General features: G+C 42.0%; 1 protein-coding gene across 1 annotated transcript in view; it reads right to left on the bottom strand.

The window, feature by feature from the left end:
* LOC136439947 (uncharacterized) overlaps positions 1-14482 on the bottom strand; it is a 31359-nt gene that overhangs the window by 9734 nt on the left and 7143 nt on the right. The window contains exons 9-19 of the mRNA XM_066435634.1: positions 13046-13399; positions 9627-9818; positions 8827-9000; positions 7393-8151; positions 6367-6543; positions 5112-5300; positions 4626-4796; positions 3874-4115; positions 2397-2574; positions 1756-1875; positions 919-1169 (exon numbers count right to left, since the gene is read on the bottom strand). Of these exons, the coding sequence (XP_066291731.1) occupies positions 919-1169; positions 1756-1875; positions 2397-2574; positions 3874-4115; positions 4626-4796; positions 5112-5300; positions 6367-6543; positions 7393-8151; positions 8827-9000; positions 9627-9818; positions 13046-13399 (2807 nt within the window). The remainder of the gene's footprint in view (positions 1-918; positions 1170-1755; positions 1876-2396; positions 2575-3873; positions 4116-4625; positions 4797-5111; positions 5301-6366; positions 6544-7392; positions 8152-8826; positions 9001-9626; positions 9819-13045; positions 13400-14482) is intronic.

Consider the following 14482-nt stretch of genomic DNA (forward strand, 5'->3'; position numbering starts at 1 on the left):
CTTGGTTTCTCTGATGCACAAGCTGAATTATATCATTAATCGAAAGCGTTTGCAGAAATACAACTGTACTTTGGTTATACTAATAATCATATAATAATCAAGGAACCAACATATTTTGAAGAAGCGGGTAAATTCACCTTCCACTGCCTAAAAGAAGAAGCCAAACCCAACATAACTGGATCGATGTATATTCTAGAATGTCAAAGTAAGTAGTTGACTGTAGTAGAAACTAGTCCTTAATAGCTCTTTATCTTTACCATTATACCCATGTATTATGTACTTGCAATTAGCCTTCCGGGGCATGTACTTGCAATAAGCATATCTAATACGTTTCTGGGTGACCACGTTTGAAGTGAATATTTGCAACTGTGAGACTGCTACCAGTTAAAGGAAAGCTACACAAAAAGACTGAAAATCCTACTATAATATGCTTGATATATTCCAAAGTCAAGTTCTTACTTCAAGTTGTTTCACATAAGTCCGTCATAGTTCTGAAGTCTTCCACTGTTTGCAACTTATGCCGTGCTGACGCCTTCTCACCTGATGATTGAATTATGTGACGTCAGTGTTCTAAATTTCTCACCTGATGATTGAATTATCAATAATATGACATCAGTGTTCTAAATTTCCCAAACAGAATGTGCAGAAATTGGCGAGTTAGTGGGCTTTGAATTTTGAAAGTTCTTAGAAATCTATCCTCAGGAAAGTCAGTTTGAAAAGCATTATTCATTAATTCAAGTCATATAATTCAATCATCAGGTGAGAATGCGTTAGTACGGCAAAGGTTGCAAACGGTGGAAGATCCCAGAACTATGACGGACTTATGTGAAACAAGTAAGAATTTCACTTTGAGGTATATTCAGCATAGTATTGTAGGATTTTCACTTAAGCTACAGATGCACTGACCAATGTACTTACTGTCAATTCTTCACCGGTAGCCATCGCATCCGCCCATCCTAAGCCGATGTAAAGGATGACACGTTTATTTTTGAGGACGAGGATGACATAAGTCCTTTTTTCCGTCCCCCCGTTGTAAAACAGCAGGCCATCCCCCTCCGACGGCCATAGTACCATGGAAACGGTAAAGGACCCGCTGGTAGCCGCTGGGGATGTAACAGGAATCTCTGCATACTCATGACCGGAAAATAACAGCGAAGCGGCAACCAGATCTGCAAATCAATCAAAGAAAATGACCAAACTCCGTCTTTACGCTGCTGCAACGGATAGATGAATCACATACTGCAAAAGCAGAAATGTTCCCAGGGATTTAATTTCGCGGTAGGGAGAAAATGGAGTGCTCGCAGTGGTTTTGAGTTCGCGTTTAAAACAATAGCAGCGCTACAGTCACGCGGCGACGAGTATAGCTCCAGTCATTGCATCCTCGCGACCCCAGGAACGTACTGTAAATGCATTTAAGTTCGCGTGGTTTTAATTTAGCGGTAGGGAGAATATGGAGTGTTCACGGAGGTTTTAAGTTCTCGTTTGAGACAACAGTAGATAAGAGATAGGAGGGCAAAACATTCGCGGTAGTTTTAGGTTCGCGGCCAAGAGCTTACTACGAAAACCGCGAACATAAAACCACCGCAGACATTTCTGCGTTTGATAGATAGACAGACAACCAATACGTTGACAGGCAATATAGCTGTGTATAGGAGAACTTCAATATCCCGTAGTTTTCCACCGCCAGGTAGAATAGTGTTTCTTTATGTCACACTAACGGACATCTTATTAAAGCAAAGAAACAAAGAAACAAACCTGTTTTTTCATCTGCTGACTGGTGCCCCTCGACTGGAATCCTGTCCCCGCTCCAGGCGTACTCCTTCAGGCTGTACTGTTGGTAGTTCAGCCAAAACTCACAAATCTTCCCTTGAAATCCTGCAGGTTAATATGAGAAATTCATAAGAAGAATAGTCTAACAATGAACATAATTTAGGGGTATTCTCGTACACGAAAACCATGCAAATTTTCTTACCATTGCTGTCTTGACAAATGCATTGAAGCACATTTGAAGTGCAGCAACATATTGGTATGCAATATTCTTCGAATTTAGCTTGCCTAAATCATATTGACAATTTTCATTTTTATCAGTTTTGGCCATTCATATTTCTAGTATTCAATGTCAAACAATTGCAATCAAATGCATAGAGAGAAAAAAAGTCCATTCTAGAATCATCATTCCTATCCCAAGAGGTTTAGAATTCAAAACTGGGAATTCCACTGCAGTGACAAGAAATGTCGCTAGGATGAATGCAAATGCCGTGCATCTTTGGTATCGCAACATCTACCCACAGCCAAATACCACCACTGTCAAAGCACGGTAACTAACATACGCACCGGTAATGAAAACAATACCTCCTTCACGTAAGTAACAAGGAAAATAAAGAGGCAAGAAATACCATGTTTGAAGAAGGAATCCTTTTTGATTACAAAAGCTCCTCCGAGGTAAAGTCGCCCTCCAAACCTGACCCTTGGAGGTTCGGAGGTGAACGATTGCTCTCGAACGTCTCCATCATTCACACGTAGTGATACCCTCTCCCCGGCTACGGTTGCAACGAGGTCATTCCACGTGTCAAGCTAACGGAAGAAGGTGCAGTTTGAGTTTGACATAATTGAATTGATGGTACTTAGATACACCGAGTGCGTGACACTTCTTTCACATGCGTCGAGGTTGCAGACCACAGTATTTCTCCTATATAGGGATTTATATAGTTAAGGATCCCAAGGTGAGATGTTTCGACGATTGAAAATTTATAGAAAGGTTCACAATTAGGGTGCCAGATTTTTATATGCTTGACTTCAAGGTTCAATCTACAAAATATCTGCAACTTGAAGTTAAATTTGCCGGCTCGTTCTCTTTTAAACGCCACTTTGATATGACCCTCAGCGGAGGTCACCGTACTGCAGGCGACTTACAGTAGTCGGGCGCTAACAAAATCCAGGCGGGATTCCAACCCGACCGAACAAACATCGTAATCAAACTCGTACTGTCTCAAAACTGACGTATACCTCTACCATTCACCGCAGTTTCAGCCTCGCTAACGTGCACAGAAGAAAAACTATGGCATTTTCAAGCAATGTGACGCACTACTTCATACCCGAACTACTGGGGTCGCCCATTAATACTGTGTTCTGCGACCTCGATAAAGGTTCATTAGTTTCGAGTGCGCATGTTCATTCGTGATGCATTATGGTCTAAGGTCAAAGTTTAACCCCCGCTATAAGCCTATTCGCGGTTCCGACTACGCATGTGCAGTGTCAAAGGTGAATGCCCCCGAGACGTAAACAAAACCCGTCGGGGCGTTGTTATGCAAATCTAGACAATGTCGAGACGAGAACTGTTTACAAACCGGGGGCCTTCACCTTTGACACTGCACATGCTAGTCGGAACCGCGAAAGGGCTTTTAGACAACTGCATGTGCATACTAAGAATTAATTTCACATGCGTCGTACGACCCGTTTACGACAAGTATATAAGATATGGGACATTCTTAGTCGAATGAACTTTAACTGTTTCGTAACGGAATTTTTTTCCTGGATCCAGGAAAATCGCACGTCAAAAGCCGCACGGCGAATGGTACGGAAAAGTTTTCGTGTATCCAGGAAAATCGTACGTCAAAAGCCGCTCGGCGAATGGTACGGAAAAGTTTTCGTGTATCCAGGGAAATCGTACGTCAAAAGCCGCATGGGGAATGGTAAGGAAACGTTTTCATGGATCCAGGAAAATCGTACGTCAGCCGCACGGCGAATGGTAAACGAGACAGGTTACTTGTACTAGGTCTATCTCCACACTGTTGAAAACAATTATGACAGTTTTCTCCCATTAAGTGCCTTTCGGATCATTCTCTCACTTTAATGTTACTTTCAATAAGTTACCTTTGGTTCATCACCGAGCACATCCACTTCTTCTTTGCCAAGAACTACCTTGAAGACGATGAGTCCCTCTTTAAGCCCGAGCTCTATCTTTACATGTCCCTTGCTGCCTGTCAGCAGCAGCAGACCTTCTCCAGCGTACGGGAAGAAACGGATGAAGGCCCGCCAGACATGTGACGGATGTGTCGGTGCTGGGTACATCAGGTAAGAATTCTTGCTGAAGATTCGCGTGGTACCGTCAGTTTCTGTAGAGGAGGTGACACAAGTTCTTTGTACATAAGGCATTTCACAGTTCCGAGTGCGCATGTTCAGTCGTGATGCATTGTGGTCTAAGGTCAAAGTTTAAGGTCCTCCGCTAAAGCCAACTGGACTACGTGTGTGCGCACTAAGAACTGTGAAAGGGCTTACACGGATGAAGTCAACTACACAAGAAATACTAACGTCATACGGGAACATACGTCATCTCCGTCACAAGTTAGATCATTGGCGGATATGACGCACGTCACCTGTGATTAAATCAGTTTCTCTGGGTCTTCAATCAACTGTCAATAAATAATTCAATCCATAGATTGTTTCCTACCTACAAAGGAAATGATAGAGATACGTATACCAGCCTTGAAATACATGAGTGCAAGAAGGATGATCAGTAGGTGCATTGAATAGAATACAACAATTTGAAATATTCGTCATTTTTCTAAACGGTCGTGGTTATAATTCAAAAGATTTAAATGCAGGTTACACTAACAGTACTTTACCTATACACGGTGGTATAGAGCAGTGTGCCACCCGTGTGCCCTGTCCGTCGCACTCCTTGCCGTCCCCATACGGGGCAGGGTCAGTACAGGTCCGGTCCTGAGTCCTCACGCCCTCCCCACACGTGGCCGTGCAGTCGGACCAAGATGACCAGGCTGCCCAGTTACCATTTTCTGGAATTCCGGAAAGGAAACAGCAATGATGGTAACATAAATACTCAAAGATAACCCAAAATTGAAGAGGAGGCAATTGAGTCAAAAGGGTGCAGTAAGTAATGCACATCACTTTTTACAGAATGTCATAATGATTCTAACCTATTGACCGCAATAATCGAAAGATCTTTCAAACACGAAAAAAATCATTTCAAAGAATTGGAATGGTTGTATTGAATATCTTTTCTCTGATGCTGGATGGTAATCAATAGAAGGGCATCAAGATTCAGCATCTTCGTTCAACTGGCAAATGAATTGAGGTAAGGGTGAAGTCACCTGAACATTCCGCATTCAGACATTCAATGACCTCCATCCTCCTGCCGATGCAGTTCAACTTGGTGTCGGTATGTGACGCACCAGGTTTGGCCATGCACCCTCTCCTCCTCTGCCGGTACCCCATGTCACAGGTGCGGTCACATGGTTGCCATGCCTCCCAGGACTGCCACTGCCACGTCTGGTCTACACCTGAGATGTTGTGCACGAGACTTCCCTTAATCACATTATGGAAAAAGGGACGGGGGCGATATCGACTTCAAACAGCTTTTGACCCGTTGCTGACGTCACACGTATCCAGAGCGATTGGGTGAGAGAGCTGTTGGTGAGTCCATCTTTTTAGTTGGAGAACAGTTTCACCCTTTTTCCATGATGTCATAGAGTGATGTATCGTTTGATACTTTCAACCAAACTAAATATCTAACAGCCCCCCCCCACGTCTTAACTCTGTCTCTCATTAAGGCTTGTTGTGTGTAGGTTATGTCTAAGCACAATTTGTGTCTAAAATAAGAACTACACTGACATGACCAATGGTATGGCTTGTAACACTTTCTGATATGCGGCGATGAAGATAACGATGATAACCACACTCACCGGGGCACAGCAAAACAGACAAAAGGGCGAAGAATTATTAGCGTATTTTTTGTACCTATTTCTTGATATACACTTTAATTTTTCGTTTCCACAAACTGTCCGACCGGGCCCCGATTTGGAAATGCCATCCGAGTATATACGACAACGTGCGGTAAGACAAGCGCGTGCAATAGCTTTGATAATAACTCTTACCAAAATTGATAAATAGATAACTGAATAAATGAATGAATAAATAGATAGATAAATAAATAGATATTAATAAATGGAAAAATGAATAAGAATTAAACTCTCACCATCTGCAACAAGGTTGTTCTGTCATACCTTATTTTCAAAAACTGATCCAGTCTGCTTGTAAAGAACTCTACAGAATTACAGGTTCGCGATAGTAAAACCTGTATTGGTTTTGGTAAGATCCATGGGAGCAGCCATTTTGTTCCCCATGGTGCTGATAGAGTGGTGTATGATGGGAGGTGGTGACGTCATTTTACAACTTTGCAATTTGTGGTCTTGTCGGAGATAATTTCCTCTAAGAAGATAAGTTCAGTGTGTGTGTGTGTAAAATCTTATGTTGTAATGTTCTTGTTGTCTTTATTTGGGTGCTTTCATTCTGCTGAATAAAGATTGTTAAAGAAAAAAAGACGGTACTGTATTTTCCCAATCTTACCACTTTTGGGACACTCGCTCTTCTGACACGCCCTTTCCTCCCGATCCGGACCTTCACACGTCTTTCCGCCGTGGCTGGGAGCAGGGTTAGAGCACACCCTGTTACGGGACATACTACCCTCTCCACAAGTGAGGGAACATGGTGTCCATGTAGACCATTCACTATAAGCACCATTAACTGGAAAAGAATGATCCGTAGAATCGTAAATAGGCGCCATAAAGAGTTTAACATTCTTCACGAGTTCTACATCGTCACTCCAAGCACCATCAACTGGAAAATATCATTCATAGCAGGTAGTTTTTCTCGTTTGAATCTCTAGCTAATACGTTTGAAATTATCAGTATTATTATGTTTTGTATGGAAAATGTTTCAACGATTTTTTTGACAAGTGGGGATTTCTCTTCATTTTTATTTTGCATGGAAAATGATTGATTGGATTTTAGAGAAGACAAAAAAGAAGCGTCAAAACGGTAGGTTCTTCATGAGTTCCACATCTTCAAGATTTGTCTAGAAGAAAATGATGATACGGGTGGTAATGTAAAATTCGGTAGACACTAATTAATGGTTGCAGACTTTATAGACCCAAAGTCTGAGTCATGTCCCTTTGTTCCGAATTAGGCCCCCATTTTTTGTTCATGTTGATATCATACGGATGATATTTGCGCGCGCATCAACTTTTGTCGGTTTCCAAAGAATGTCGGTTTTCGGCCATAAAGGAAAGAGGAACATGCAAAAATAAATGCTGTGAATAGCAAACAAATACTTCGGAAAACGGATACCAATGTCAAATGCCAAAGTCAATTCCAAAGTGAAAAACAGTAGACGTGAAAGAACAAAAATCTACTACTCTGTATAGTACTCATTCTGTATAACATACATGTGTGTAATGTTTTGTTCGTCCTTCCTGAGCACGTTTTCATAAAGGCAATTTTTTTTTGCTCGCATCAGTTTTGTGGATCCTAGAGGATGTCATCCATATAATCGAATCAACATGGCCTTATGAAGAAACAATGACGCTGAGCCGACCTGGACACGGTTGTACGTTGCAGAGCTGGACGTCACGTACATCCCCTCTGCAGAGCCTCTCCTTCCAGAGACAGCTACGCTTCCTTCTGCGCATGCCCTCGCCGCAGCTCTGCGTACATGATGTCCATTGCCCCCAGTCTGACAGATAGGCCAGGTCGAGACTTTGCTCTCCAGATATCTCAAGGAAACTTGGGTAAACAACCATTCCTTCCGAAGTGGTTTTTGATGCTTCATCACTCAGTTCTGCGATCACGTCTTCTTCCTCTGAAGCAGTGGTGTCGTCGTATGATGTGTATTGGTCGTCATAATGTCTGTTCGCATCTGGATAATGCTGTCCCTGATCATAGTTCGCGTCTGGATAATGCTGTCCCTGATCATAGTTCTGATCTGGAGAATGATGTTGCTGAGCGAAGTGATCATATGTTTGATCTGGAGAATGCTGTTCATGAGCGAAGACCTCATCCACAGATTGGGGTCCCTGGACAAAGTTGTCATCCATAGAATGCTGTCCCTGATCAAAGTTCCCATCTGAATAATGCTGTTCCTGAGCGAAGTTCTCATCCACAGATTGGGGTCCCTGGACAAAGTTCTCATCCATAGAATCCTGTCCCTGAACGAAATTCTCATCTGGAGAATGCTGTCCCTGAGCGAAGTTCTCATCTGGAGAATGCTGCCCCTGAACAGCGTTCTCATCTATTGAAGACTCTTTCTCCACGAGATCTTGCACCTCGTCTGCTCGTTTTTGCCGTCTATGACCACCTAAAATACAAAGTGCAACATCTGTTTATTTGATGAATGGTAACGACAAATCTATGCAAGTACTTAATATCAAGCTACAGGATGCCTGTCACGATTCTCAATCGTTTATAGGTCCATTATGTACGTAGGATGTTGGCCCCAAAATTGAAAATATTCTTGTGAATGAATGTCAATGTGAATGACTTGTACAACCAATTTTCAGCATATTTTTATTTTTGTTTCATAATTCCTTGTATGGTGAAATGATGTTGTAACATCCCTCCCTGGATATTGATTTTCAGTTCTATAAGGTTGAATTAACTAGGCATGTGAAGAAATGTTTGGAAAATCTACATTCTGTTTTCACCTAATGTTACGTAAAGGATCTTTAACCCATAGGCCATGATTGCATTATGTAAATTAACCTAGCAGCTTCCAGATATAACCATACAGCATGGTGGAAAATACTAATGCCGTAACCACGTGAGTGCAAACATCCTTTCAGCAGCAATATGAGGAAAGATCTTAGAGATTTTTCAGCAAGTCAAACAACGAAATTATCCCTTCGTAAATATATAACATAACAGGATCTCATATGTCTTTACATTGGCCCTCTGTCGACATTTCTACCTAGTTCGAAGTTTCTGTCAAGAAATTCGTAGATCTAAGAAAAATACTTTTGAAGCAATAACACACCTTCCTCTGCACACGGCACGTACACAGATTTCAACAGCAGGCGTGGCCCTGGGCAATCCTTCCCATGAGCCTTTGGGGCTGGGTGGTTACATGTTCGGAACCGCCCTTGCTTCCCCTCCCCACAGTCGCTGGTGGACATTGACCACTCGCTCCAATCACTCCAACCGCCATCAACTAGACGGTTATTGAAAAAAACAAAAATGATGTTTTTACTACTACTGTGGCAGATCACACCTTCTATTTGGATTCACTACAGATGTAACATCTGGACGTAGTACGATGGAGTGCTTTTTCAACGAACCTTGTCGCTTTGAAAAAAGAGCGTAGGAAAACAAAACAGCAGTGACGAAAACCGCAAGCAGAAAATAAACAGAAGCAAGAAAGAGAGAAGAAAAGTAATGTTGTTATTCTGGAAGATAAAGAGCAAAAGTAAGAAAAAAACCACGAAAGGAAAGAATCACCAAAAAACACAGGAATTCGGACAAAAAAGACAAGAAGAAATAGTGTCCCTCTAGGACACCGTAATATAATTGTGCTAATCAAACTACATGCAAACTCATCATAATCTGTTTGCAAGCGACGTCACAACGGCCATGCTGGTTGGTTGAACCTGTAAGTGTCAGACCTATAGATTTGCTTGTGTCATAATTACGAGCCTACGATTTACATATTTCACCTGGTCACTTCCAGGTTAACTATCCAACATGTCGGACACAACTTACGTTGCAGTCACGTGAGATCATGTGAGTGCAAATGGTGGTGTCACAGACTGATACCTTTCCTTGGAATATGGAACCCACCTTGGCATGGCGGAAGAGCACACAGCTCTTCTGCAGTCGCTACTACACCTCCGGCCTCGCGATTGTGCTGCGGACAACCCTCCATGCCTTGTGGACATGTCATCTGGCGTTGCCTGGTACCGATACTGCAGTATGGGTCCCCTTGACACTGACTCCAGGGGGACCATGTGAACATCAACTCCTTCGCATCCTCTGAACAGGTGAAAAAAAGCATAATCAGCATGAAATTCAATATGTGTTGGCAAATGAAATTATGGATGAAGACTAGACTTTAGGTGTCCAACACTAAAAGAAATTGGGAGAATCTCCAAGACACTCCGTTTCGCTGGACAAAGTCAAAATCTTAAATTCGGAACCTGACCCGTCCGGCTTTGAACAGACACATGTTATCTGGCACTTATATGATACGTTGCTGCAGTCACCTGGCTCTAGCGTTTTATCCCAGATGTAGCACTATACATGCCCATTCCGTGGACGAGGCTGACAATTGCCAATTTCTTTTAGTGTTGTTAGTCTTCATTCATAAAGAAAGGATGCGTTTAGTTTTGAAATGTCACATGCTGGAGACTGAAATATCATAAAAAACTACAATAACAATGATTATCTTTCGATGATACTAACGTTCACCAATAACGGCATCAAAACCGAATTTCTTCAGAATACATGATATGTATAATGATATAGGGTTAATGACCCGCTTTCCTTCGGTCTATACGGTGTGATAAGGCATGGTCGTTCTTATAACCACCGAATAATGTACCGAGGTCGCGAAGCGACCGAGGCACTTTATGAGGTGGTTATAGGAACGACCATGCCTTATCACACCGTATAGACCGAAGGAAAGCGGGTCATTAACGTTATTATCATTTAGCCATTGTCCATGTCACGCTAGTAGTTACTAGTAACGTTACTGTGGGCAGTATTTGATTTTGTGTCATACCTGGGCCACAAAAACGTTCGCTACGGGTGTTCCGCATCACACGGAATGTTTAGAATGCATTTCGAGTGTTCCGGTTGCGCTACTGCCGAACATTCGAACGCAAAAGCGGGTCCGTACGAAGTTTACAGACCCGCAGGTCCATACGAAGTTTGCAGACCCGAGCCTTCTGATTGGTCAACGACATCTACCTATATGATAATTGAGATTTCATACCAGGAGTATGAGCTACAATGTCATGCTTGTGGCTATGCAAAAAAAAATCATATTGTTTAAAAACTGCTATGATATAAGCAAATTTTTACTTAATACGTAAGATTTCCAAAAACGAAGGTAAGGTAAAGCAGTCATCCTCAATGGACCGATCCAGTCGAACACTATATCGAACATATAGAACCCCTTATTCTATTTGGAATACCTCCGTCAAGAACAGCGCTAGTTGGACAGAAATGGCACGTGTTAAGCAGGGTATGTACATCTGTCACAGGATTTTCACTGTATTGGCTGCATGTAAGCTTAGGAAAAAAACGAAATGAAAAAGAAAATAGCCCGGGCACTCATGAGGAGGGAGCTTGAAACTACTTGCCAACTACTACAAAGTCCGCTAGTACAGAGTTCTGCCTCCTCTGTACTTGTGTATGAAACTGATTAATATGAGTGCGACACGGTAAGTAAAAGAATTGCATTTTGCATGCAGCTGCAATTCATGCAGTCAACACAGTGGGAACCCTGTCACAGATATACGTACCCTGTTTTACACGTGCATCGGCTGCTTGTCAAAAATCGGGCACTGATGGTCACCAACAAGGTAATACTATGCGACGCAACCCGCTTCCGCATTGACCGAAAACATAACGCCCTCACCGTAACGACATTTACCCCCTCCTCAAAAAACCCTACTCGGTGGATACATCCGTCCACAAAGAAGGCATACCATTTTTATTTGGTCCACTCTGAAAGGGTTTCAGAGCCAAAAAAGCTCAACAGAAGACAGTCTGCATATTCGACAGCCATGCGCGCGCGGCCGTTTTTGTCCGTCAAGGGCTGTTTTTGACGGACTATTCGAAATAGAACAGGGGGTGGGGCTCATGGTGTTCGAACTGGATCGGTCCATTGAGGTGAAGCATGATGCTTTTTCAAAGGAAACCAAAGAAACATTAGGGCCCGAAAATCGGATTTTGAAAGTCAATTTATTTAGTCATTTCTATACATGATTAGTTCAAACAACACTATCTTAATGTAAAGCGACGTCCATAATGCAAAAATACGACGTCGTTGTGATGTGAGAGCTCACTGAAAATCGTCACCGAGGTTTTTGTAGGCTCGCGAAACTAAGAGGATCATCGTACGGCACGTTTTTGCGCGGTTTTTAAATGCTCAAAGTATGAGGTTATTACCCAAATGTGCTAAAAGGCGTTAATAAATGTCGCTACTATCCGCCGATTTCACACTTCCCAAGATGCCCCAGTGGGGTGTCGTAAACTTCATTTTGCGGTAATTCTTCTTATAGCGCGAACCAACAGAAAACCCAAGTAGAAGGGCGGTAAAGCTGCAGGAAGGTACGTTTTTTGTGTTGATTCTCATCAAACATGTCATAATTACATGTTTTGTATACTGGGGAGATGATACAGAACAATTCTTAAAGCTTTTACCAGTGTTTGTCTATAGAAGTTGAATTTGTATTATTGTCATAGAGGAAGGGGGAGACAGACGCTGGTAAAAGCTTTAAGAATTGTTCTGTATTATCTCCCCAGTATACAAAACATGTAATTATGACATGTTTGATGAGAATCAACACAAAAAACGTACCTTCCTGCAGCTTTACCACCCTCCTACTTTGGGTTTTTTGTTGGTTCGCGCTTAGAAGAATTACCGCAAAATGAAGTTTACGACACCCCACTGGGGCATCTTGGGAAGTGTGAAATCGGCGAATAAAGATATCAGCATTTTTGTTATTTCCATATTTTGGGCCCTAATATTGCTCTGGTTGCCTTTAAGTCGCTAGTGGTAGAGCAATGCGGCTTCGCCATGGCTCGCGTTTTGCAAGCAAAAACGAAAAGAAAATACATATAGAATACAACACGGGGTATTCCGTAGCATCCAAGGTGCCGGCCCGACCGCGGGTAGGATCCCACCCTCGGGAGCACTGGGACCGAGTGTGATGCAGAATACACCGTGTTGTATTTTATTTATGTCATACCCACCCGAGAAAACACACATTTTAATGCGGAATGCGCCAGTTGAGGGAGTTTTGCGTCTTCAAACAAAAAACTGTAATAACATTGATTCCAACTTCCGAATCCGGTATTCTAATTTTCGGCGGCGGCGCAACCGACGCGCTCGAAATGCATTCTAAATATTCTATGGAAGCCTGTGTGATACAACTTAGAACCCCGTGTGATACGGAAATTATCACACGGTTCGGAACACCCGTATCGAACGTTTTCGCGGCCCAGGCATGACATAGATATATTAGACTCACCATTGCAGATGACGTTAGAATTCGGGTTCAAATGATACTTTTTATGAAAGTGTTCATAGATCTCCGTAATCTTCGTTGGGTACTGGCCAATCGGTCCCTTTCCATATGCGAAACAGCGAGATTTTCCAAAGCTGGATGCGAATGACCAACACCACATGCTGTGGCCGTCGTCAGCCACGGAATAAGGAGAGTAGAGATAGCATGGGCCTCCACATACGGCGTTTGGTTTGGTGGCAAACACTGGTAGACCATTTTCAACATCCCCTGTGACACTATAGACCGTATAGAGAATGAGCCATTCGGGATTATCATCCTTGTCTAGTGCAGCCCCTTCCAAAAGTACAGCGTCACAATCTTGGAAAAAAAGATCAAATGATAAATCATTGATCTCATAGTCTCAACATTGAGAACACCAAGAGTGATTGAAAGATATTACGATCAATATTATTTGACGTTCAAATTTTGGTGTTAGCAGAACCACATGTTTCGTGATCGTGTATGTCAACTAGATATAACTACTTTTATGACCTACAATCTAAAATGGTGGTGTCTATATGTTACAGATTTTTTATAAATCAAACATGACAGTCAGTATCACTTTTGAATGAGCATTTTTTTCTAACTCCAATTTCTGAACATAAGCAGTGGTTAGCGACAGTCTAGTAAACCAAGGCGAGGGCCATCATCATTACGGTTTATATAGTCGCAACTAAGATCGATCGATCGATCGATGGATAGATAAATAAATAGATAGATGGATAGGTAGATAGATAGATAGAAAGATAGATTAAGAGATAGATAGATGGATAGATTAATGGATTGATGGATAGATGTACATGTATGTATGTATGGATTGATTGATAGATAGATAGAAAGAGATAGATGGACGGAAAGATTAATGGATGGATAGATGGATGGATGGATGGATGGATGGATAGATAAGATATATATATATATATATAAGATATATATATAGATGGATGGATAGATAGCTACAATTAGATTGATCTCCACGCTCTACTACGGTCGGGAGAGAGGGAGGGAGAAAGATAGATAGATAGATAGATAGAGAGAGAGAGAGAGAGAGAGAGAGAGAGAGAGAGAGAGAGAGAGAGAGAGAAAGAAAAACTGAGAGAGAGAAAATAAAGAAGAACGGAGTGAGAAAAAAGAATTAACGGAGAGACGAAGGTAGAAATGGAAAAGTAGAACGAGAGAGTGAGGAAAAGAACTTTAACTTGGCACAAAAATTTGGAAACTTAACTTTGGTTGATCATATTTCCCTTGTTTCTTGATCAATTTCAATGATTTATATGTTGTTGGAAAGCTTGTGTAATTTTCTTTCCTATGATACCCAACTCATTATAACTTAAATTGCAATCTCATGGAGCGAGCACCAGGCCTGCTTACACGAGTGGGTTGTAGAAAAAAAGTGCCCAA

Source organism: Branchiostoma lanceolatum, chromosome 8 (assembly GCF_035083965.1).
Source record: "Branchiostoma lanceolatum isolate klBraLanc5 chromosome 8, klBraLanc5.hap2, whole genome shotgun sequence".
Lineage (NCBI taxonomy): Eukaryota > Metazoa > Chordata > Leptocardii > Amphioxiformes > Branchiostomatidae > Branchiostoma > Branchiostoma lanceolatum.